Genomic DNA, 25,210 nt, shown 5'->3' with positions numbered 1-25,210 from the left:
GATTTGTGACACTGTGAATGATCAGAAATCTCAAGGGCATCTTTAGAGGGTGAGAGAGAGTGGAGGGGAGGGTTTTACACATGGAGGGAAACTACAAAAACCATCATCAACATCCATGTTTCCCACATGTCCCAAGAGAATATAGAGAAACAAATATTTAGAGTTGAAACTTTTAATTCAATATCTTATACAAATGTAAGAAATAATACATAATTAAATAACACCTGAAAAGGTTACTAAATATATAAATACCCAATTCAACAGTGAAAACAACTTAAGTTTCCATTTCTAGGTCACTGGATAGAGACAAGAAAGCAAAAGATACTGAAAAAAATCACTAATTTGGTTTCAGGATTATTAAGGAGTTCAAAAATTATTCCATTAGTTAAAACAATATAGTTAGGACAAAGGGAATTGCACGCCCATACATGCTTCCTCTACTACTGGGAAGAGTGAACTTGTGAGAGAGAAGACAGGAGAAACAAAACATTCGAACTCGCCAATTGCTACTTAGGAAACATCCTCAATGCTTGTTTTTATAATATATTTTCATTATACTAGTCTGAATGCAGAATGACTAAAATAGGGCCAGGTCATATTATGAGACAAATGGACAAAGAATGCATGCTTTTTTGTTTTTTTTTAAACAAGTGTGAGCTGCTATCTAAGGCTAACAATATTTATTCTGCTATAAAAATAGGTAAGTAAAATTGAAGTCACCAATGTTATTTCACAATAAATTCAATCCCATTTTCATGGTGGTAAATGTCACAGCACTACGTGAAGGACAGCAGTGAAACCAAGGGTTCTAGAGAGAGCAGCTATTAACAAAGCAGGAAGCAGGCAGTGGACTAGATAGCAAGTGACAAGGAAACAGACTCATGAACCTAAGAACAGGGAAGAAGAGATGGAACTGCCACAGAAAAGCAAAAGGTAATCGCAGAAAAAAGTTCTTTGGTCCTTAACCTTCCCAATTTTTTTCTTTTTCATATTTTTTCCCTTTTTCCAGGATTCCTTCATTCTTTAGAGCAGAATGGCAAATGATCTGGCCCGACTCCTTAATTTTCTGGATGCCTCGTGGACATTCCCTGAATAATGTGATTAACAGGGTTGTTGCCAGTCTCAGGCGAAGTCGGCCACCAGCTGTGGCCGCTGATTCTGAGTCCGGCATCCATTCAGTAGCATGACACTGCACTGCTTTACAAAATCAGTTCCTACAACAGACCTGAGAGGTTGAATGACTTCCTCTGGGAACTTACACAGGTACTGGGAGCTTAGATGGCAGTAGAAAGTCTTGAAATTCTTAGGTCTTTAATTTCCATCTCTTTTGCTCTCATAGGTCCCTGGAGATGACCCTTTTTCTCCTGCTTTCTTCCTGCATCAGATTCAAGTAGACCAGCGACTCATGTTCAGGGTTCTGTGACTCTTCTAAGGCTCTGAATAAAAGAAAGACCAAAATTTTAACTTTGCACCTTAATAATTTCTGTCTTAATAGATTTTAAGAAGATAAATAACAGAAAGATTAATAAATGTAGAATTATCCTCATGCAAATTTCTTCAGCAAAGATACGGAATTAGACATGCTTGATGAAATGTGATGTGAAGGGAATGTGACTCTCTTTAAAAGACAAGTAATTCTAGGGAATAAAGGTGTGCAAAATCACTTAAGACTACAAGTAAAAGAACATGTTCAAGAACTCCAAATGATCTATATGTATTTTATTTATAAGATCTTGAGCTTTGTTTCCCATAGATACTGACTTGTTGGGCATAAGCTTAGGAATGGTCACAGAGAAGACAAATGGAGATCCTTTCCAGGGCCATTAGCTTGCTAGCACTGAAAGTGGGAGGACGTGGGCCTCCCTACAGCATGCAAACAGAAACAAAAGACCTGGAATTTTGTCTTGGTGCTATTTCTCACTCTGTAATCTTAATATTTCTTACCAAACCCTGGAGAGTTCTGCATGTTTGAACATTGCCAGTATTTCCAGTGTGAGCTGTCTATGGCAAAAGACACACAACAGCTCAGGCAAGAATGAATGCCCAGGGTCAAAGGTCTGTTAACTAGTAACTTCATGACCAGATTATATCATGAAATTTTTATATAGGTGGCATTTGCACTCATTCAAGGGTAAAATTTTGTAGAAAAATAGGCCTTGGAATGCAAAATTTATCACAGCAATTCTGACCTAGGATTTCAGTAAAGGTTGCTTAACACTTTTCTTACGTAATGCATTACATTTCTTCTTCCTGGAACTGTGAGGAAACTGGGGTAAGGATGAGAATTACCACTCATCCAACTTTGATCTGGAAAGCATAAATATAATTATTTCGCCAAGAAAATATTCTTATATTATTTTTGGAAACACATTTTTTTTTGTATTGTCCTTCCAACTAATCACCAGTTTCCCATTACAAATTGTTTATTGATCATCTCTGCTATCTGGCAGAGTACTAAGTTTAAAATGGGAGAGAGTAACATGACCCTGCCCAGGATGTAGTGTTTCACTCACACTGCCATTGTTATCATTGCAAAGAGCCCACTAGTAAGATAGATTATTGTGAAGTGAAGTGAAAGAAATCAAAGTAATAATACAGATAGTGTGGGTAAAAACCAAAACACTTCTACATGACATAGATATATTCTTGAAGAAAAAGTGAAGTTTGGAACATGATTTTCATATGATTGTCTAAATTTTCTTTTGTTTTCTAGTTCAGCCTTATGTCAATGAAGCAAAAGAAAACTGCTACTCAAAATAAAAATTTCTAAAAATTAAGTGATAGACCATGCTGATCTGCCCTGAAGTGAAGTTCTGTTTCTGAGAAGCATGTAATCATTTTTGGGTTGACTAATGAACAATAAAAGATTATTCTCAAACCCAGATTAACTTGATTGTAGATGTGGAAAGCACAGATTTGTGACATCAATTTGGTTTTAATGGGCACAGACAATGGGGTGGGGGTTGACTGAGGGGGGGCAGGGCAGGGGAGAGCAATGGGGAAAAAGGTGGGACAACTGTAACTGAACAACAATAATAAGAAAAGAAATAACTATTATAGGATGGTGGAAAATTTCCCCGGGAAATTTTAATTTTTTCTCATTTTCTATTTCAGTAATAAAGGAATTGATTCATAAAAGAAAAAAGTTCTTTGAAAACCTATTAACATATTATCTTACTGTTGCAGTCTCATGAGAAGTAACTACAACGATCCCTTCAGGAATGGTGCAAAGAGAAATTGCCTCTAACTCATCATACCTTCCTTCATTAGACAGCTTAACTGTGGAGAAAAATCAAAATCATACTCTCTGGCATTATACAAAATCACAAGAAAAGTAAACAGAGTTGATCTTCATAAAAATAATGTAGTTATTACAGATTATGCCTCTGTCTAAAAACTATCAATTTGCTTATGCTTTTGTGAGCAGCCAATAAGTGATTTTGACCTAAAATGAGCTTTTTTAGGTCACTTAACTAACAAAGAGTTGAAACTTCACAAATTTTCCTTACCTACCAGATGTGTCTCCCTACTGAGCAGCTCATGGAGATTACGCTTTGTCTACTCACATTCAGTGAGTTCAAGAGCTACTTCACCTCTCCTCTCCCCACAGACGGAGTGCATGCATGCTCACCCCCACACACACTCAGTTCCCCTCTGTTTCTAGTTACGTCACCATTTTTCAAGTCAAGTCAAGAATCTTGGAGACATTTTCCCTGCCCATCCAAAAGTTTTAAGTTTTCAACAAATGAAAAAGAAAAAGAGAAAAAAATAACCAAAAGTAAAAGGAAAGATGGAAAGCAAAGGCAGTAGGACTATTCATTTTTTTTTCACAGACTGACAATCAGAATTTGTCACTTGAAGAAATAAAAATGATTTTCTTCCCCTTCTTCCAACGTTGTGCAACTTAAATTTTGGTCTTAAACCAGCATTTCCTTAGCCTTGAACATTTAAGTGTCCATAAACAACTGGTTTTACTAGCTATTTAGATATATGGGATCAAGTGATCTGGCTGTTAAAATTTTTGAAACCAGCCAAAAAATCCAGTCACTCAAAACACAAGTGTAGTTAACTGTGTTGCCCATATGTGAGGAAGACATCATCAGTCAACGGCATTCCCAGCGCTCACAAGATTTGATACAGGTTTGGTTGCTCATGGCAGTTCCCTTTTACTCACAGTTTTGCTTTCCACCATTTCAGTCACCTGAAGTCAACTGCAGTCTAAAATATAATGTAGGAAATTGTAGAAATAAACAATTCCCAAGTTTTTAAATTAAATTATTGGGTTGAAACTGATTAATAAAATAGGTTTCAAGTATACAATTCTATAATTCATCATCTATGTGCTGCATGGTGTTCACCACCCTAAGTCAAAGTTCCTCCCATCATCATATGAGGGGGAACCCCTCCAAAAACCAGAATTATCTTCTGGAAGGCGGACCCCTTGTAGTACAGGCTTCTCCAACTAGGTGAGTGTTCTAAGAGCCTACCTGTATCAGTGTACCAGCTGGAGTTGTTGTGAGAGGCTGCACTGGGCCTCAGTGAATTTTTTTTAAAGACTCTTTCAATGCATTTGCCCATCTTGTAATGGATGATTTATGAGTGCACCTGCCCACACTGCTGAGTGTTCAGTGGTTTTGACCAAAAAATGGCATGACCCCTGTGCCCCACCCTCCCTATTCACCTGATTTTGCCCCTAGTGACTTATTTTTAATTTCCCTGGCTGAAAAAAAGTCCTCAAAGGAAAACTGATGTGGAAGAGGTGAAACACAAAATGGCAGAAGCACTAAAAGGCATCCAAATTGATGAGTTCAAAAACTTTTGAGTGGTGGAAAAAATGTCTCCATAGATGTATTGCACCAAATGGAGAGCACTTTGAAAGTGACTGAAGTTTAAGCACATTAGAATACACAGTTTTTTATAAATTGATTCCTTTTTTGACGCCCCCTTGTATATTTGACCCCTTCTACCTCTTACTACTTAAATTTTTCACTGTTCTGAATGGTGTAATGAAATCTTGTATGGCTGCACGCCATCCCACCGGCGTGTGAATCACCCCTTCGCCCAGCATATCCATGCTGCATATCCTTCTGGCCCATTAGTCACTTAGTAGCCATCTAGGTTATCAGATCAACTGCAGCTGCAGGTATCTGTTGTGCTTGCATTCAAATAACCCTTATTTTATGTAATAATGCCCCATCACATAACTTTATTACAGTATACTATTATCACTGTTCTACTTTATCATTAGATGTTGTTAATCTCTTACTGTGCTTTGTTTATAAAGTAAACTTCATCATAGGTATGAATGTATAGGAGAAAACATAATATCTATAGTATTCAGCACTATGTATGGTTTGCAGCATCCACTGGAAGCCTTGGAACATATTCCCCTGACATAAGGGGGAACTACTATATTCCACAAATGAGAAAAAAACTGGGTACAGAGATAAGCTGACTCTTTGTTTCAGGAACTGGATTAGGCATTGAATAATTAATTATATTTCCCAGGAATCCGTGACTGACTGAATGGCAGAAGATACTGTTTTCCAAATGCCCCTTTCTAGTGGAATTCACCTCAGGCTTAAATAGATTGTATTATGATTCTTGTCCAAAAGGGACTTTTAAAAATGAATTTGAACACTTTGTACTTTTCTGCTTAAACTTTCCAAAAGAACACAGCAGTGACAGCAAGCACAGAATGAAGTAAGTGCAACTGAAAACAACAGCGCCTTTGAAGTCTGGATTCCAGGGCATCTTGACTGGAAGAACATCCTGGCAGCGGTCAGGAGACCAGGGAGGCTGAAAACTGTTGTAAACTACAAGCTGTGTGACCTGAGGGATGAAATGTCAGCTTTCCTCTCCAGGCTTCAGTTCCTAATTGGAAAAGTAAAATGTTCGGATAAAAGCAGAATGCTTTTGACATTCTACAGATTGCTCATGAGGTCTATAGGCTTATATTTATGTGCAATAACATCAGCTGGTCTGCAATGTCCTCTCCCTGACAGAGCAAATGCATTTACCTACTCTGTGAAGGGGTAATTGACACACAAGATTTCTTGCCTTTCTTATAAAACCACAAGAATTAATCTGTTATTTGTAAAAGTCTTATGCAAAATTAAGTGCTCAACAAACCTAGAACCTGAAAGATATTAGTCTATGGGACATAAAATGAAAAGAAAAAAAAAGGTTGCATTTGAGTGAGATTTTTAACGGACATCTAAAATAACACTCAAAGCCAATATTTTTTTTTCTTCCTTAACTTTTTCAGTCATCTGAGATGGAGTAAACTTTTACCCTTTCACCCTAGGAAATTCCCATCACACCCAACATAAACAGCAGTTTTGCACTGGCTTTAATAAATTATGTATGTCTCCAGAAACCAAAGAAACGTAACTCTCTCTCTCTAGCTGATTCTATAGCATCTAGCTGACTCCTCCTGTTTTATAGCATCTCTTGTCTTATAATGTCTCACAATGTTTTAGACTCAGCATTTACAAGGTACTGAATTTATAATAAGAAAAGGGAAATTAAAAAAAATCAGTTTTTAAATCTGCCCTTCTATTCATTAACTCATTCATTTACTATTTTAATGAATATTTATATATGGTATACATAAGACACTGTGATAGATGCTGGGGGGAATGGAGAGGAATTTATGAGGGGAGAATGACATGACACAGTTATATACGTGTGGGTCACCTGTATGTTGCTTAAAATGTTTGAGACATAGTCAGAGTGTAACACAGAAACTACTACTTAATTAATGATCACACTGGACAATTTCACAGTCTCTTAAGTAGAATAGCTGGCCTATGGAATGCTATAAAAAGAGAATAGTTTCCTCCCCTCATTAATGGATAGAAAGAATACAGCATGGGTGGCAAACTCCTTTCTTTGGTTTTGTCATCATATGATTTCATAGTCATCAGAAAACATTTCCTACATTTCTTCTCATCAGCCCTTACTCTCAATTTACAAAACAATTAGCCTTTAAACAATGTCAGCAAATCAAAAGCAGAAACATCCAGTTTAATGTACAATTGCAAGAAAATGATACTGAATTGTTGTTTCAAAATATCATGAACATTTATGTAATATGGAAACAATAAACAAAGCACCCGTTGCCATTCCCTTATTTATATCTTCATATGACTACCAAATTATCATTAAAAAATCATGTTTCCTTCTTTGTACTTCCTGTAACAGCTCACCTCTGTCTTGGGTCCGGCGACGTTTCCAGTATAGTAAGATTGAGATTAAGATCAGAAGAATTACCAGGGAAACAATACTTAACAGTAGTGGAACTGAAAACCAAAAGCCTGCAGATATTGGAGGGAAAAAGAGGTAAAACAAATTCATAAAAGGAAGCTTTTGAGGAAAAAAGAATAAAGCAATAGTTGTGGTGAGTTTTTACTGGAGTTAAGCTCTTAATGAAAATTATTATTAAATGTATACAAATTGATGTCTATATTCATAACATATTATCTTTAAAACATTTGATAATAATAGCTAATATGTTTTATGTAATTACTATGTAATAAGAGTTTTGAATGTATTATCTCATTTAATCCTCAAAATTGCCCAAGAATTAGGTACTATCATTATTATCTAATATTAAAAAAAGTAACCCTGAGGCTCAGAGAAACTAAACCTAAAATCAACAAAGTAAGTGGTAGAACCAAGGCTTGTTTAGGGGTCTTTTTGCCATATCTCTCCATTAAAGTAATATGTTTATTGAGGGAGTTTTAGAAAATACAGAGAACTATAAAGGGAAAAATCATTATAAACATTATAAGTTACTTTTGGCATTCTTTGAAAAGGAAACACATTCTTTTTCATATCGTTTTTCAGGAATATTGCTACACTATAACTTAATTTTTTTTTTGCTTATTGATTTTAGAGAGAGAGGAAGAGGGAGAGAAAGAGAGAGAAACATCAATTTGTTGTTCCACTTATATATGCATTCACTGGTTACTTCTTGTATGCGTCCTGACCAGAGATCAAATCCACATCTTTGGGGTATTGAGACAATCCTCTACCCAACTGAGCTACTTGGCCAGGGCTGCACTATAGCTTTCTTATGAAAGCATTTAACATGCAGCTTTTTCAATTGCTCAGCCACTTCAATATTTTCCAATTACATGCTCTCTGAGTCTTGCTCACTATTACGAAGCCTGGCACACAACAGATACTCAGTAATATATTAGCATAGAAAATAAGTGAGTGAATGGATCTCAGCATTTGGTATGTGGGAGCCATGCCACATTTACTAAAATAACATTGGCTTTATTGGCTTCCTCAACTCTATTTTTTCTTTCCCTAGTTAATCCATTTTCTCCTCATTAGCTTCTTTGCTAAGAGGCTGAGAGGTTCTGCAGAACACTCTCCACTTTCCAGATGTGTGTACATAGGTGTGACCACAGCCATCTTTGCCCATGTTCGTTCTCTTACCATTGTTTAGAGCCTGCCTGAAGTCAGTCAGAGTCCCCAGATGCTGGACCTGGCAGATCACCTCATTCCCCACTTGATTCTTGGGGTCTTTGACCTGGAGGACGCTGATGACAGATGTGGTCCCATTAGGATGTGAGATAGTCTCAGTACTGTTGTCCATTCCTGACCCAGAGACCTTCCAGGAGACCAAAGGGGCTGGGCGGGCATTGGCAGAACAAGTGACATTTAGGCGGCCATCAAAGAATTTAGTGTGAAGGAATACCGTGGGCTGTACTGGGACAAAAAAAAAAAAAAAGATTTACTGCCGTCAGTTAGTTACCTTGCTTGAGTTTTTACTCTCCCAAGAAAAATGACAGAATGGGGACTAGATAGATAAGGTATTTTGTCCATCCCAACTGAGGCCTTCTACGTTCTGCCTGTGTGTAATTCTCTCATCTGCAAGATGGGGACTGGCATAGTAAAACCCTGTGACCAAATAATCCTCTCTGTAGTTTGTAGGTGAATTAGCTGAATGGACAAAGGACGTCTTCCCTCTCAAATAGTCCTGAGCCCAATTATTCTGTTTTCCTTTTTCATGAGCAATGAAGCATCTCTCCCTTTTTCTGGGTATCACTCACAAATAGTTTGACAACGACCACCAATGGGCACCTCCATATACGTAGCCTGCACCCATCAGAAGCACCAGGGCAGTTTCAGAGCACAGGGCCCATTGAGGGACTGCTGCTTAGTGACAGCAGTTTTCTTTTTGGAACTGAACCAAGAAATAAGTTGTACAGAAGAACTTGGAAAATCCCTGGTTGCATATCTATACAAAATGCGAATTGGAAATTCATAGCCAATAACCAGAAAATCACAAAATGACAGTTGAAGGACCTTGGAGATCACCTTATGAAATTAAGAAAACGTAACTAGCTTACAGAAAAAGGACATTATTTTTAGGCCAGCTTTACCCTGTTCCCCTTTTTAAAGTCCCTTTTGACTAATGGATTCATTTTCACTGGAATACATTTTATTTCTGCAGAACAAAATACAGACGTATCTTTCTGTGGTTGGCTTTGTAGCCCACAGGATAACTAGAGGGCAGTGCTAAATTAAAAAGTGGTCTGTAAAGAAGTTCAAGAGGAGGATGAGTGGCAGTGGGCTGGAGAAAATAGGGCTATAAGGCCTGTGGCTCTGTCCAAAGAAGGCCAAGATGACTAACACCAATGAGTACTGGGAAAGAGAGATAAAGGTGATTATGGCTGAGAATGGATGATGGGGGCTCTCTGGTATATCAAAGAATGATAAATAAAAGCTCGGTGTGTCTAGAAAAGGTCAGTGTAGAAAAGAACAGCAATATTACTAGCTGGAAGACTCAGAAGAGTCTGATTTTCAGGCAAAAAGAAATAAAAAAAGATTATGAGTAAAGGAGGGGGAATAGCAGAAAAAGAGAAAGATGAGCAAAGGAAAATGTAAGAGGGACAGAAATGAGAAACATATGACACAAGAAGGAAAAAGAAGAAAAATGAGACAGGAGGAAGGAAGGGAGGAGGGAAAAGATGGAGAGAGGGAGGACGAGAGGAAGAAGTGAAGAGAGGAAAAAAGGAAAGGAATGATAGCAGGAGGGAGGATTGGAAAGAGAGGGAGGCAAGAGAGAGGCTGAGAGAGATAGAAAGAAGTAGATATGAAGAAGGCCCAACGTAAGATCCTGAAGAGAGGATTCATCATAGTCTAATAAGTGAAAGATTTCCTCCCTTGTATTCTTATATACTCATCATCCCTCTGTTGCATTCTTATTCACTTAGCCTTCTCTCGCCCTATGTCCAATATATTTGGTGTGCTCAAACTCCAACGTGAACACTCCTAATAACCCTGTCTAAGCTGGTCTCTTCCCTCCTAAAACCACCACTAAGAGTGCCATGCTCCACAGATACCCCTCATTCCTACTTCTCAATTCTTTATCTCAGCTATGTGTCAGTTAAGAGGAAAGGAATCTTGTCTAACTAGGCCTTAGATTTTTAAAAATATGTTTATTATCCAGTTAATTTTCTAGTTGACATCAGGTATGAAGAGCCTGTACTGCAAGGTCCCCTTATCAACCCTAAGAGCGCTGCACTGAAACAAAAAGAGAGGGCCCACCATAACTGGCCCCAGGCTAGCCCACCCTGGCTCTGATCTTACACCCAGAAGTCTTAAAGCTATTAGAGACACTACAGTTAATCTATGTCACACTTCTTGCAGAGAAATCAACTTTGGTGCAAAGAGTGGACCAGACTCTTCTATGGTCACATGATTGCTAATGTCAAAGCCAGGTCTGCATCCTATCACTGCTTATGGAGAACTTGTCTTTACCCTAGCCCTTAATTTGTTCCTGCTGACAAGAGGACTCCTCAAAGCAAAGATAACTCCAGGCAGAAATTCAGTGTAGCTCCATGGACTCTCCAGTAACATAGTCATATTTACAGTGGACATGAAAGGCTAAGAATCTTCTAACAAGCATTTCTGGGGTTAGGACCCTGAAAAACTAGGTACTACCACCATGTTCCAAACATTCTTGAAAATAACATTTCTAGTCAGAGAAAAAGTATTCTCAGAGATTCTCACCAAAGAGCATGAGGCAGGGTTCTCCCACGATCTTCCCGGCACCGAAGGTATTGAAGAGGCACTTGTAACACCCCTCATCCTCCAGAGTGGTATTCCAGAAGGTGATGGTTGTGTTCTGAAGTCCCAGCTCAGTTATGTTCATCTTATTCTTATAAGCAGGCTGGACCACAACCCCATGTTCGTTGCTGAAGGTGACCATGTTTTCTGGACTTACAGCCTTGACTTTCTGCCATGTCACAATCAAGACTTCCTGGGAAGATTCCAGAAAGCACTGTAAGGACGCAGGTGTGTTCAGCTTCTCTCTTTTGTGTTGGGTCAGCACTTTCATCATGGAATCACACAAAAAAGTATATTTTAAAATTTAATACTTATATAAATACATGTTTTTCTGACTAAAAACAATGTATGATCAAAGTCAAATATAGAAAAGATAAAGAAAATGCAAAGAAAACATTCATCTACATTTATGATGTTGCTAAGTTAATACAATTTCAAATATATTTTTTCCATCTTTAAAAGTCGCAGAATAGACAAACAAGAAGTTAATTCTCAGTGAAAAAATTATGTGAAGAATCTCTATATGTTGGAAAGTAGTGGGAAAAGGCTGAAGGTAGAAACTGTCAGAAAAGAGAGAAGCAGTACCAAGTGAGTTTATGCTCGGAGAGGTAGAAGCCAGGAGCAGGAAAGAGCTGATGGACAATAAGCGGAGTAATTAGTATGAATAAAGATCTAACAGCCATATACATGCCACACACACGCCCTGCAAAGGAAGGTGTCTGCCTCCGGGAAGCTGGAGTGAATATAGCAACATAACTCAGACAAGGTTCCAGGAGGCTGGCCGTAGCAGAAAGCTTTGACAACAAGCAGCAGTCTATACATTGCCCCAGTTTTGCTGAATGCAGTGCAGAATATAAGGTATGGCAGTAATGTCTTCCCCTTCCAATGCTGGCTACTCTTATTGACAAAATAGATTATTCAATGGGAATCTCAATATAATAACAAATAGCTAAACATTTGTGAAAGTTAGCACAATGTAAGAGGTGTGGTAAACGTAATTTACAAGTTCAAAAATTCATACCTAATAAAGAAAGATTTCATAAATAAATAAATACTTGGACAAGAATAAGTGTGATATCTTAAGTATAAAAAGAAGCCAGCATTGTAAATAGTAAAAATTAGAGATGTAGAGAATAAGATATATAAAATCTACAGAGATTGGTTGAACTTAGCAGAATGGATATTACTGAAGAGTAAGTGAGTATGTAGAAAGACCAGGTCATGGAATTCTCCCAGAACGCAGCACAAAGGGATTAAGATATGGAAGGAATTAAAGAAGATCTCTAAGACCTGAACTGTTTCAACATCAGTTCAATAAGACTTTTAAAAGAAGAGAAAAGGGAGACTGGAAGGCAAAAACACTGTAAGATATATATATATATATATATATAAAATATACATATATTTCAAAATAATAAAAGGAACTATCTAAAATAAGATATATTAATCATACATCTTTATGCATCTAAAAAACCTCAAAAATATAAAAAGCTAATAGAACTAAAAAAAATTATAAATCCACCATCATAATGGGAGAATTTCCATATTCTCTCAGAATTTTTACTTTCATATATTAAAAAAGAAAGTAAAGGAAAAAAGTCAAATATAAACACATAGAAGATTTGAAAAACAAATATTTATATTTAAATTACATATGTAAGCATTTATAACCTCTTACCCAAAAGACAATTAACAATCTTTTCCAAGACACATGAAATATTACCCAAAATTGAATTTGAAATAGGACACAAAAATATGTGCTATCTTATGACCTTGAACTAGGCACAGCACAATAAAATCAAAAATTGACATGTTTCTTTTAACTAATTACACTAGAAGTCATAGCAAAAATTATAAATTACTATAAATGACATTGAGAATATAATACCTTAAAGTCTGTTGAAATTGATAAAGCAGATCTGAGAGAGCAATATTTAATCCTTACTTCATTTATTAGGAAAAAAAAGAGAGATTAAAAAATGAATACACACAGAATTCCTGACATCCTCCACCTCCAACCAAAAACAAAAAAAAGAGAAAAAGGAAAAGGAGTTCATTAACAAAGGCAAAATCACCAATTAATGAAATAGCACACAAAAGGGAGACAATAAAAAACCATAATCTTTTGTTTTAAGACTAATAATATAGATAAAATATTGGCTAATGTAATTAGAAAAAAGAAGTCAGTACAAACAAACAATATTCGCTCAACAACCCCTCCTCAACCATATCAGGCATAAAAAGATGGACATAGTAACAAATGCAATTGGAACCCCTGAGTATCATTTGAGTCCAGTTTTTGTGTGATGTGCTCTTGATAGATGTGAGAAGTTCTGAGGACAATATTTGTTGGGACTGGGTTGCCTAAAAGTTTGTTAAGATTCTGCAAATCAGGGATTTGAAGAAATTGCTGCTTTCAGAATGGAGAGTAGAGAGGGATCAAAGCTAGAGTTTTAACTTCTTAGGTGATTTTTCTCTTTAATTATAAAGAAACCATTTAGCAGAATGTTTGTAACTCTTTACTTCTTATATAGAATTTTGCCCGCAGTAAGTCAGTAAATCCTGTTTTGCAGGTGGTATGAAGTCTGTCCTTTCTTTACCTGTGAAGGCTAAGGAGCTCAGTGTCACACAGGTGATAAAAGACCAGCAGTAAAGTGAGGGGTGGGTGACCTCCAATGGAACAGAGAAGCAAAGTCTGGCACAACTAGGAAATGCAGCAGATTAGTGGACAGCACAGGCATGTTTTTTTTATAATAGACTATGTGAACTTATATAACATTTATGTTTCATTATTTTCTATATTTTTCTGTAAAAGAGGGGCACACCCAGTTTTAAGGCTTACTGCCAGATTACCTCCCCAAAGGCTGTATTCATTCATACTCCCCCAAGCATTCCCATATCTTTACAAACATCAGTAATTATTGTCTCAAAAGTTATTTGATTCAATATGTAAAAAATATCTTAATTTAGAATTTTTCATGCCTAGTTTTACCTACAGAAACAGTGTCTAAATAGCAAAGTCTTCTTTCATTTTGAGAACAAAAATGTTTTGGGAAGCAGGAAGAACCACACCCACCCCTCCAATCAAATTATACGTTTAAATAATTCATACAGACAAATGAACCAGCACAGCAGAAACAACAGTGGCCAAAATGTCTCCACTCTAGGAATCAGGTTTCCTGGGCTCCACCCAGGGGATTTGAGTATCTTTACCTTGTGCCCTGCATAGCATCACTGCTGCCAAGAACCAAATCAGTCTGTAGGTAGACAGATGACAGAAGGACCTCCCGAACACCTGAAGACAGAGAGCAAAGTACAAATATGGGCATTTGGATGTGGACAAAGCTAAGGAAGCTTTAGTCTCATCGCTATCCCAGAGAATGTTGCAGCTCAAGTTTTAACTACGAGGGAACTTTGGTGTTGAGGAAGCAGAACCAGAAACTATAAATGAAAGAAATAACAGAGTGTGCTCAGGATATAGAAAGGGAAAGGCAATATTGTGGCTCCTTCATCACGTCAATCCCTAGCAATTTGAGGCCTTGCTCCTAAAGCCACCATGGTGAAGAGCAAAATCCCAAAGGCATAGGGTCTCTGGGAAAAACAAACTGCCATACATACACGGAGACTGTAATGTTAGAGACCACCCACCTCCAAAATAATCCACATCTGTTAATATTACTAATGTAACTTAGTGGAATGACTTGTCAATAACAACTGACTGCAAATTTTATATAAATTGTACTTCTTAAAGACCAGTAAATGCTTTCTTTTTTTCTTCATTGCTTTATTTTCATGTGTCTGGGCGTAAATCCTTGACTTTTCTACATACCATGTTGGTATTTAAGGGAATGTTATTCTGGGTATCATTTTGCTATAAAATGTGGGTAGATTGTAGAGAGATTAATTCCTCTGTGCAGCAGCCCCACGGATCTTTTCACTTGGTCTACATGTATGTGTTCATTATAAGGGATATGGGCGAGAAATATAACTTTTCCTCACATTTTTTGCTACTTCTAGATTTTTCTATAATAAAAGTAAGAAATATGCATTTCTCTTTAACTGAACTTCATGTTACCTTTCCAATTAGAGGTAGAGACTTAGTTTCAGTCAGTGTTGCATTATCTGTCAATTCAGCGTCTGCAAACACAACACTTCACTATTGTCCCAGTCTCTGGCATTGCATCTATATTCCTGGGTGCTTCTCATCCTTGGTAACCAATATCTGTCTATGCTGGCAATCCCTAAGGCTGCTGTGTTCACCTAAAGTTATCAGCATTATCAGTCTGTGCAATTAAATCTTGTGTTTACAAGGTGTTCTCTCTCGTTCTGTCACATGTTCTCCTGTTCTCCTGATTCCGTGCTCCTGGATTCTTCCTGTGCTGGGCAAAGGGAAGTGTGACAAGCCTCTCTGCCTACACTCCTGTGTATCTAGCCACCTCTGTTTTACTGTGTCCTTGCCATGATGGGTAGGCAAATCTCTCCCACTGTTCCCTACCCATGCCCCCTCCCCCCAGGAAAGCAAGGCACAGATGCTTTCTGTTCTTAGATTTCAACCCCTCTCTGTAAATTCTATTTAGCATCTTCCTGAATTCCCCATCCCAGGGGGATGGGCACAGGGCCACCTTTTCAGGACATGAAGTGCTGTCTGAGTCTAGACATTAGTCAGTCCCTCTTTGCTCTCCCAGACTAAAAAAATATTTATTTCCTCTAAGGTCAGAAAAGCTAGTGCTTCTATCAGCCTCCATTCTTCCCATTAACTCTTTCTGGAATAAACATGTGTTCTTGGGCTTTTAAAAACTCAAATGCTTAGGCTCTTGCTATTTAACAAGTTTGGTGCCTGAAACTAAAAGTTCTTTGACATTTTAATTGCTCACCATTAAAAACAAAACAAGACATGACTCTCTTGCATGTGGAAATCCAAATTTTAGCAAAGGCTGTGATGAGAAATACAGAATGGGTTGTCTTTCATAGTGAAAATCTGTGTTTTAGGACAAGAGAGAAAGCAGACACACACCAAAACACAAGATGTGTAAAGTGGGAGCCAGCAATGTTTAAGAAACAAAGACACAGTAATGGAGGCAAAGGAAATTAGAAGGAAAGCCTTGTTATTAAATCTATGCATATTTGCTCTTGCTGATTTGACTTGAGGCTAGCAGAAATACTAGATGTATGAATTAGGAAAAATGCTATTACCTGCATAAGATAAAAAAAATAACAGTAACAGATTAAATGAGGTAGTATATGTAGAACTCCTAGAATAGTAACAGACACAAATAATTACTAAATAAGTGCTGATGTTGAGGATCTGGTGAAGATGGCAGAGTAGGAGGATGCTATACTTGCCTCCTTCCAGGATCACACCAAAATTACAACTAAATTATAGAACAATCAACCTGGAGAACCATCTGGAGACTAGCTGAACAGAAATCATAAAACTAAGGATGTAAAGAAGAAGCCATGCTGAGACTGGTAGGAGAGGCACTGATGAAAAACAGGCTGGATCCCATCCACGTATGGTGGTTAAGACTCTAGAGGGAATATCAGCTGCAGAGGTCCCCCTGAGGTGCAAGGGATCTCAGCCCCAAACAGGGCTCCCCAGCCCAAAACACCAAAGTCAAGAAGAGAAGGCCATATAACGTCTGATTATGAAAATCAGCAGAGATTCCCTTCATCTGGGTGAGAAGGCTGCTAGAAACCCAGGCCATCCTCTTATAGGGCCTGCACACAAAGTCTCATTCACAGGCACTCACCTTGGGCTCCAGCAAAGTGACAGTGGCTAAGGGGTTGGAAGGCTGGATAGTGTGAGAGACATGTCGAGAGAAACTGAGTTGTGAGCTCTGGGGAGACACTAACCACTGTCTCTGTTGAGCACTCCTCCTACAGGGCCAACAGGCTCTATCTTTCTTGTATTGAGTCCTCCCCCACCCCATACAGCCAAACCTCATTCTGCATTGGCCTTGTAAACTCCACTAGCTTCACACTGATGACTACCTCATATCCCACCCCACCCAATTCACACATCACCCATCATTGGAGGCTCTTTTGGTGCAATCAACCTGGGTCTGAATTTCACTCTTTCTTTAAAAACTCTCCATGTCTGGTCAAGCTTGGGAAGTGCCAGAGAACTACAGGAAGAAAGTGAGTTGTGTGCCTTCATGGTGAGGGTTGGAGGGATGACTGCCTCTTTCCCAGTGTGGAGCCCTTCCTTCACATGACCAAACCTGATTCTGTACTGGCCTGGTGAACTCCATTAGCTCCATTCTGACAACTCTCTGAGACCCCACCCCACTGCAAATGTTTGCAGGCCCCAGGCAGGTGTTGACTTTGTTGAGTAACCTCAGGCTCAGCACTGGCACCAAATCGAATCTGTCTTAACCTGATGAACACCCCTCACACCATCCCGGTGACTCCCTGTAACCCTGCCTCATGCAATTTGCATACTGCCTAAGGCTCTTTTAGCAGTTGAGCTTTAGGGCAAATGGTGGGTGGTAGCAGGTCTTAGGCTGCCTTGGACCTTTTGCTCAGTACTGGTGGCAGCCCTCTCCCACACACATTCAGACTTGCCACAGACAGCCACCAAGTGGAGATTGTTTTGTAGCTCCAAACAGGTAACCTGTCTGGTTGTAGCAGAGTCTGACATTGACGTGAAGCAGAGCCCAATCCCTCCAGACACCCCAGAACCAACACACCCTGTGACTGGCTTTAGACCACAACAGAGCACCACTCAATTAGCTTCATAAGTGGCACACCCAAAAGGTAGTTTCGTCAGGCACCAAACACCATGAGGGCAAATCCTGCTCCATTTCATGTGCTGTGCTGGTAGCCAATCCTCATAGACAATCAGCCTGAGGGTCAATTACACACAATGATGTACCAACAGCAATCGAGGCTCAACTACAAAAGGTCATATCCACCCACAGAAGGGATACTTCTGGAGCACCAGTCTCAGGTAATTAAGAAAACTGCATCACTGAACCCCACAGGACACCAGCTACATAAGGTCACCCTGCCAAGAATGGGAGATGTAACAGATCTACCTAACACACAGCAACAAACACAGAAAAGCAACCAAAACAGGGAAACAAAAAACATGTCTCAAATAAAAGAACAGGAGAAATTCTCAGAAAAAGAACTAAATGAGATGGAGGCAAATAAACTACTATCTACAGAATTCAAAACACTTGGTTGTAAGTATGCTCAAGGAGTTTACTGAGAATTTCAACATAAATATAGTAAGCATGAAAGAAGGACATAGAAACTATAAAAAAGAACCACCAAAATGAAGAATACAATAACTGAAATGAAGAATACGTTGGAAAGATCAATTGCAGATTACATGAAGCAGGGAACTTGTTGGGGACCACTCTGTGTGGTTTCCAAGACTGTAGCCCTATGAGAAAAAGCCCTGAAAGGGGCTAGTAAGTCTACCTGGAAAACCAAGTAAAAACACAGGTGGCAAGCATGACCTGACTCTAACCAGGCCTGATAAATACATGGTATCCTTTGCAGATTGCTCTGCTTTGTTTTGTATAACCCTGGTGATATAAACGGGGTATTTAAGGTCAAGGCATAAGGAGTAAAACTCCTTATCTCATGAAACACATCTTAAAGACCCTCTGGCATCAGCATGACTAACAGACCCTGCCTTATGACAAATCCCTGTGTTCCTTCAATTGTTATCTATAGATAATACCTGTTTTTGTGTGACCATAGTCTTTTGACATTGATTGATGAACTATGCATGTATGTTGTATACACCTACACATACCATTCCCAATAAAAGCCATTTGGGAGAAAGGCTCTTGGTGTTCTCCACTAGAGGGAATTGCCACCCGCTTTCCTGCTAGAACAGCAAGATTGTGTCCTGGACGACTTATTTCTCATCTTCGGCAGACAGGAGGATTCTGCTGGATGGAGTTCCTCCCACAAGGACTAAGTTAGTGATTTGGAAGACAAGATAACAGAAAATACTCATTCAGACCAACAAAAAGAAAAAATAATTTAAAAAAGTAAATATAATTTAAGGGACTCCTGGGACAATATCAGGTACAACAATATTTGCACCACATGGATACCAGAATAATAAGAGAACAAGGGGCTGAGAACCTATTTAAAGAAATAATAACTGGAAATTCTCCTAAACTGGTAAAGGAAATAGATATACAAGTCCAGGAAGTACACAAAGTCCCAAACAAGGTAACTCTAAAGAGGCCTACACCAAGATTATTATAATTAAAACGACAAAGGATAAAGACAAAGACAGAATCTTAAAAGCAGCAAGAGAAAAAAAGTTAGTTACCCACAAGTGAGATTCTAAAAGACTGTCAGCTGATTTCTTAACAGAAACTTTTCAGGCCAGAAGAGATTGGCATAAAATATTCAAAGTGATGAAAAGCAAGGATATACAACCAATACTACTCTACCCAACAAGAATATTATTTAAAATTGAAGGAAAAATAGTTTCCAGAGAAGAAAAAGCTAAAGAAGTTCATTACCAACAAACCGGTATTACAAGAAGTGTTAAAGGAACTTGTTGAGAAAGAAGAAATAAAAGAAAAAAAAGAGGAACATACTTTTGAAGAATAAAATGGCAACAAATATGTACCTATTAATAATTACATTTGATGTAAATGGATTAAATTCTCCAATCACAAAGCATAAGGCAGCTGAATGAATAAGAAAATATCACCTATAGCCCTGTACAGTGTGGCTCAGTTGGTTGAGCATTTTCCTGCAAACCACAAGGTCACTGGCTCAATTCCCAGTCAGGGCACATATCTAGGTTGTGGGTTCAGTTCCCAGTTGGGGCATGTGCAAGGGGCAACTGATCAATATTTCTATTTCACATTTATGTTTCTTTTCCTCTGTTTCTCCCTCCCTTCCCCTCTGTCTAAAAATAGATGAATAAAATCTATTAAAAATTAGCAAACCAATTTCAGCAATACATTAAAAAGATCACAGACCATGATCAAGTAGTATTTATTCCTGGGATGCAAGGTAGGTTCAATAGTTGCAAATCAATTAACATGAAACAAAGAAAAGGGTAAAGATCATATGATCATTTCAATAGATGCAGAAAGAGCATTTGACAAAATCTAGCACACATTAATGGTAAAAACTCTCTGCAAAGTGGGAACAGAGGGAACATAATACAGGCCCTATATGGCAACCCACAGTAATATCATAATCAATGAGGAAAAGCAAAAAATGTGTTTTTCTTAATATCAGGATCAAAACAAGGTAGTCCACTTTCACTAGTTTTATTCAACATAACATTGGAAGACCTAGCCGCAACAATCAGACAAGAAAAATGAATAAAAGGCATCCAAATTGGAAAGAAGTAAATCTGTCATTATTTGTTGACAAATACTATTATACAGAGATCTCTAAAGATTCCACCAAAAGACAACTAGAACTGATAAATAAATTCAGTACAGCAACAGAATACAAAATTAATATGAAGAAATCAGTTGTACTTTTTTGACTCAATAATGAACTATTGGAAAGGGAAATTAAGAAAATAATCCCATTTACAATTGCATTGAAAAAATACCTAGGAATAAATTAACCAAGGAAGTTAAAGACCTGTACTCAGAAAATTTTAAGACATTGAAGAAAGAAACTCAAGAAGAAACAAATAAATGAAAGCATGTACCATGTTCATGGATAAGAAGAATCAACATTGTTAAAATGTCCACACTACCCAAAGGAATCTATAGATTCATCACAATTCCTATCAAAATACCAATGGCATTTCACAGAACTGAACAAATAATCCAAAAATTTATGTGGAACCACAAATGACCCCAAATAGTTACAGCAATTATGAGAAAGAACAAAGTTGGAGACATCATGCTACCTGGTATCAGTATACTACAAGGCTAGAGTAATCAAAACATCATGGCACTGGCATAAGAACAGATATAAACCCATATCTTCATGGTCGATTAATATGTTGACACAGAAGGCAAGAATAAACAATGGGGTAAAGACAGTCTGTTCAACAAATGGTGTTGGGAAAGTTAAATAAATGCATGCAAAAACGTAAAACTAGACAACCTTCTTACACCATACACAAGAATAAACTCAAATGGATTAGAGACTTAAATATAAAAGTTAAAACCATAAAACCCCTACAAGAAAACATAGAATTAATCATTAAGAGAATTAAGCATATGAGAACTAGGCATTTAAGGCACATAGGCATGAAACTCTCTGACACTGCTCTCAGTAGTATTTTTTTTCTGATATATCTCTTCAGGCAAGAGAAACAAAATAAAAAATAAATAAATGGCACTACATCAAACTAACAAGTTTCTGCAAAAGAAACCATCAACAAAACCAAAAGACAATGTACTAATTGGGAGAACATATTTGTCAATGATACATCAATAAGAGGTTAATACCCAAAATTTATAAAGAACTCATTCAACACCAAAACCCCCAAATAATCCAATTTAAAAGTGGGTAGAGGACCTGAAAGACACGTCTTCAAAGAGGATATACAGGTACTCAATAGACATGTGAAAAGATGCTCAATGTCACTTACTGTCAGAGAGATGGAAATTAAACCACAATGTTGTATCACCTCACACATGTCAGAAGGGCTACCATTAATAAATCTACAAACACATGTTTGGCACAGATGTGGAAGAAAGGGAAACTTCAGGCACTGTTGGTGGAAATGAAGATTGGTGAAGACACAATGGAAAACAGTTTGGAGTTTCTGTTAAAAAAATAAAAAATGGAACAGCCTTATGACCCAGCAATTCCACTTCTGTATATCCACTTCTGTATATATATACACACATAGATTTTACATATATATATCCCAAAATACTAATTTGAAAGAATACACACACCCCTATGTTCATTGCAACATTATTTACAATAGCCAAAACATGGAAGCAACCTAAGTGACCATCAATAGTCAAGTGGATAAAAACGTGGTGCTACATGTGTACATATTACTCGACCAGGAAAAAAATGAAGTCATCATTTGTGATAGCATGGATGGATCTAGTAGGTATTATGCTGAGTGAAGTAAGTCAGACAAAGAAAGACAAATACCATATAATTTTACTTGTATGTGGAATCTAAAGAACAAAATAGCCCCTGCTGGTGTGGATTGAGTGCCAGCCTGCAAACCAAAGGGTCACTGGTTCAATTCCCAATCAGGAATTCCCATGCCTGGGTTGTGGGTCAGGTCCCAGGTAGGGGGCATGCCAGAGGCAACCACACATTGATGTTTCTCTCCCTCTCTCCTTTCTCTATAAATAAATAAATAGAATAAATAGAATAAGATAAATGAACCAACAAAATAGAAACAGACTCATATACACATAGAACAAGACTGATGGTTGCCAGAGGGGAGAAAGTTAAGGGACTGGGTAAAAAAAGGTGAAGGAATTTGAAGTACAAATCATCAGCTATAAAAGAGTAATGGGGATGTAAAGTACATCATAGTGAATACAGTCAATAATATTGTAATAACTATATATGGTGCCAGATGGGTACTAGACTTATCAAGGGGATCATTTCATAAGGTATACAAATGTCTAACTATACACATGAAACTAATATAAAATAATATTGAATATCAATGATAATTGAAAAACTACAATAGCTAATATTGAGAAGGGTAAAAAATAAATAAATGATGTTATCTCACTGGGTTACCATAAGAATTAAGCATTTAAGGCACTTACCATGGTGCTTAAGACACAATAAATGCTAATATGTGTTAGGTAGCTAAATTTATTATTGAAATCATATATACAACAATGGACATGAAGAAAGTGCACTTCTACCTCCAAGAGGGCCAGGTTTCACAGAAGCCTGGGTTTTACCTGACAGCTGCATACTTGCCAGTTACATCACCTCTGTTCATACCTTTCCTCCTGAAAATTCCTAGGTCCAAATCCTGATCCCACCCCATATAATCACATGGACTTGGAAAAATCAACCCCTCTGCCTGTTTCTTTACTTGTAAAATCAGGTAATAAGTTTTCCTTTGAAGGATAATTGTTAAGATTAAGAGCGTGCCACACGCAGTAAACATGAGCTCAATGGCCACCATTCTCCTTTGTTCAGAAAGACATTTGAAATAACTGGCTGTGTGGTCTTGCCAATGAACTATACATGAAAAAAATTATCTTGAGGCATTACTTGCAATGGGATTTTATTTTTCTTAATTGTTATTTTATGTTTAACCAATTATGCCAATGTAAATGAAAATCTTTCCCTTCATTTCATGTCATAGAAACAGATGCCGAATAAACAAGATGCCTGTCTCTCCTAGATACCTAGATATCAGGGTTTTAACTCGATTTATCTGATCCTTTATTGTTTCGCAAGCAAAGGCCCAGAGGGTGGAGAGAGACGCCAGAGGGTCCTTAGCCCTGAATTCTGCAGCCCCACCCAGCTGTGTCAACAGGGAGCCATTCTCCGACTTGGGACAGTTTAAGAGACTGCTTTCTCCTAGTCTTCACCGAGAGCGAGTCAGGCTCCCAGCCAGGGCGAGTGAGCCTCCTTGCGGCAGCCTGCCCCGAGGACCCGCGCCGCCGGGTCCAGTTCCACTCCCCGGATGACAATGATCTGGATGGAGAGATGGACTTTTGAAGCCCCCGGCTGGCAGCATCCTTTTTAAGGCATTGAAACAGAACCAGAATGTCAGGAGGACGGGAGACCACTTGGGAAAACAAAATTAGCTTTTCAGCAAGGTTCACGTGGAAATCCCAAGTGGAAAACTCAGCTTCAGACCAGAAAGGGGGCCGGCGTCAGCCCCGCGCACTCAGCCAGCTGCCACCCGAGGCCATCGGTACGACAACGCCCACCCTGCGCCCTTCTTCCCTCGCTCAGTCTCTCTTACCCGCCTTTCCATCCTGCTCCTGGCCGAGCAGGGTAGCCAGCTTCAGCTGGAAAGTCCAGAAGATCTAACGCCGCCGGCCCAGGCAGTGCTCCTCGAGTTCTGCCGACAAACGCTGGGAGGCTAGCAGCTGCGCCTGCTGCCCACCTCTGCTTCCTTGCCCCCGCCCCCCTCCGCCCCTCACGCGCTAAGTCCTCCAGCTCCCAGAAAAGCGCAAAAGAGTCAAGGGGCAGGTGAGTTCGGTGTAGCTGTCAAAGCCTCTATTTATCACCCTTTCTTATCTTCGTAACATTTGCAATCTTATGTTTAAAAAACACACTTTGGTCCATTTTAATTTTTAAAAGAGAGAAAAAAATGGAGGAAGGAGAGACATGGATTAACTGCCTTAGCATTTGGAGGAATGGCAGTCTACAGTGTTCAGCAATAGTGTAGGAAATCAAGATTTTTGAAAAGTGTTACTCTATCTCTCCAAATTTGCCTATAAAAATGAAAAATGTTTTGAAGCCGAATTTAACCAATAAACATTTTAAAAAACAAATGTACATTTATTTTTATTTTTATCCTAGATCAAATTACATATTCAAGCAATAAATCCTCTAATAAGCCCTCCTTTCATCATGTGACTTTCTTTTTTCTTTATTGTGAGGAATTTCCTCCCGTTTGCATTGATGATAAGGATTCTTATTTTTAACAAGTTCCAGAGTTCTTGTCTCTTAAAAAAAAGAAAAGGAAGAGAAAAAGAAAAAGAAAACAGGTCAATAAAACGTTCATCTAAAGTTTTTCTGTTTTCCTACCACCAACCCCTGACAAGGTGCTAGGAAAGAGCTTTTACTTAAGGATCCACTGGGCTGTGAATCTGAAGGCTGTAAATAATAAGATCATGACTGAATATTTTCAGGAAATCAGAAACATTAAATATACATATTAAAAGGAGTAAAAGACTCATGGAGTTTCAAACAGATACTTAACAGAAAGCCAACTTATAGACATAATGAAATTTAAAAGATTGAATTAAAGAATCAAAAAGAAAAATCTAAAAGCTTCAAAAATGAAAAAGAGAGACAAAAAACAAAGAGAACCAAAGTGACATTAAAGGTCACAAGGCAGTTCTGTATGCAAGAAGACTGTAAGTTAATTTTCAAAGTGTTGGTGGGGGGGAAAAACATTGAATTCCACTTTGTCTTTTATAAATATGGCTACATGGGTATATTTCCTTTTTTTATTCTTTTTCAATGACAGTTGACGTTGAAT

The 25,210-nt window shown here is 38.1% G+C and overlaps 1 protein-coding gene across 3 annotated transcripts; it reads right to left on the bottom strand.

Moving 5' to 3' along the window:
• Positions 1-156: 156 nt before the first annotated feature.
• On the bottom strand, positions 157-24,111 carry CD200 (CD200 molecule). 3 transcript variants are annotated; one of them, XM_045852104.1, is made up of 6 exons: positions 23,963-24,111; positions 14,305-14,386; positions 11,035-11,355; positions 8,452-8,724; positions 7,212-7,319; positions 157-1,436 (listed from the first exon to the last, which is right to left on the bottom strand). In XM_045852104.1, the coding sequence occupies exons 1-6, from the start codon at positions 23,972-23,974 to the stop codon at positions 1,429-1,431; spliced, it is 804 nt and encodes a 267-aa protein (XP_045708060.1). In that variant the 5' UTR covers positions 23,975-24,111; the 3' UTR covers positions 157-1,428. The 3 variants fall into 3 exon arrangements, with proteins under 3 accessions (XP_045708060.1, XP_045708061.1, XP_045708062.1); XM_045852105.1 differs by lacking the exon at positions 14,305-14,386 and having other exon boundaries at positions 23,963-24,076; XM_045852106.1 differs by lacking the exons at positions 14,305-14,386; positions 23,963-24,111 and having other exon boundaries at positions 8,452-8,719; positions 11,035-11,252.
• Positions 24,112-25,210: the final 1,099 nt, after the last annotated feature.

The sequence above is a fragment of the Phyllostomus hastatus genome, unplaced genomic scaffold (genome assembly GCF_019186645.2).
Source record: "Phyllostomus hastatus isolate PE091 unplaced genomic scaffold, TTU_PhHast_1.1 phas_contig_86, whole genome shotgun sequence".
Lineage (NCBI taxonomy): Eukaryota > Metazoa > Chordata > Mammalia > Chiroptera > Phyllostomidae > Phyllostomus > Phyllostomus hastatus.
This window is presented reverse-complemented; position numbering and strand designations above follow the sequence as displayed.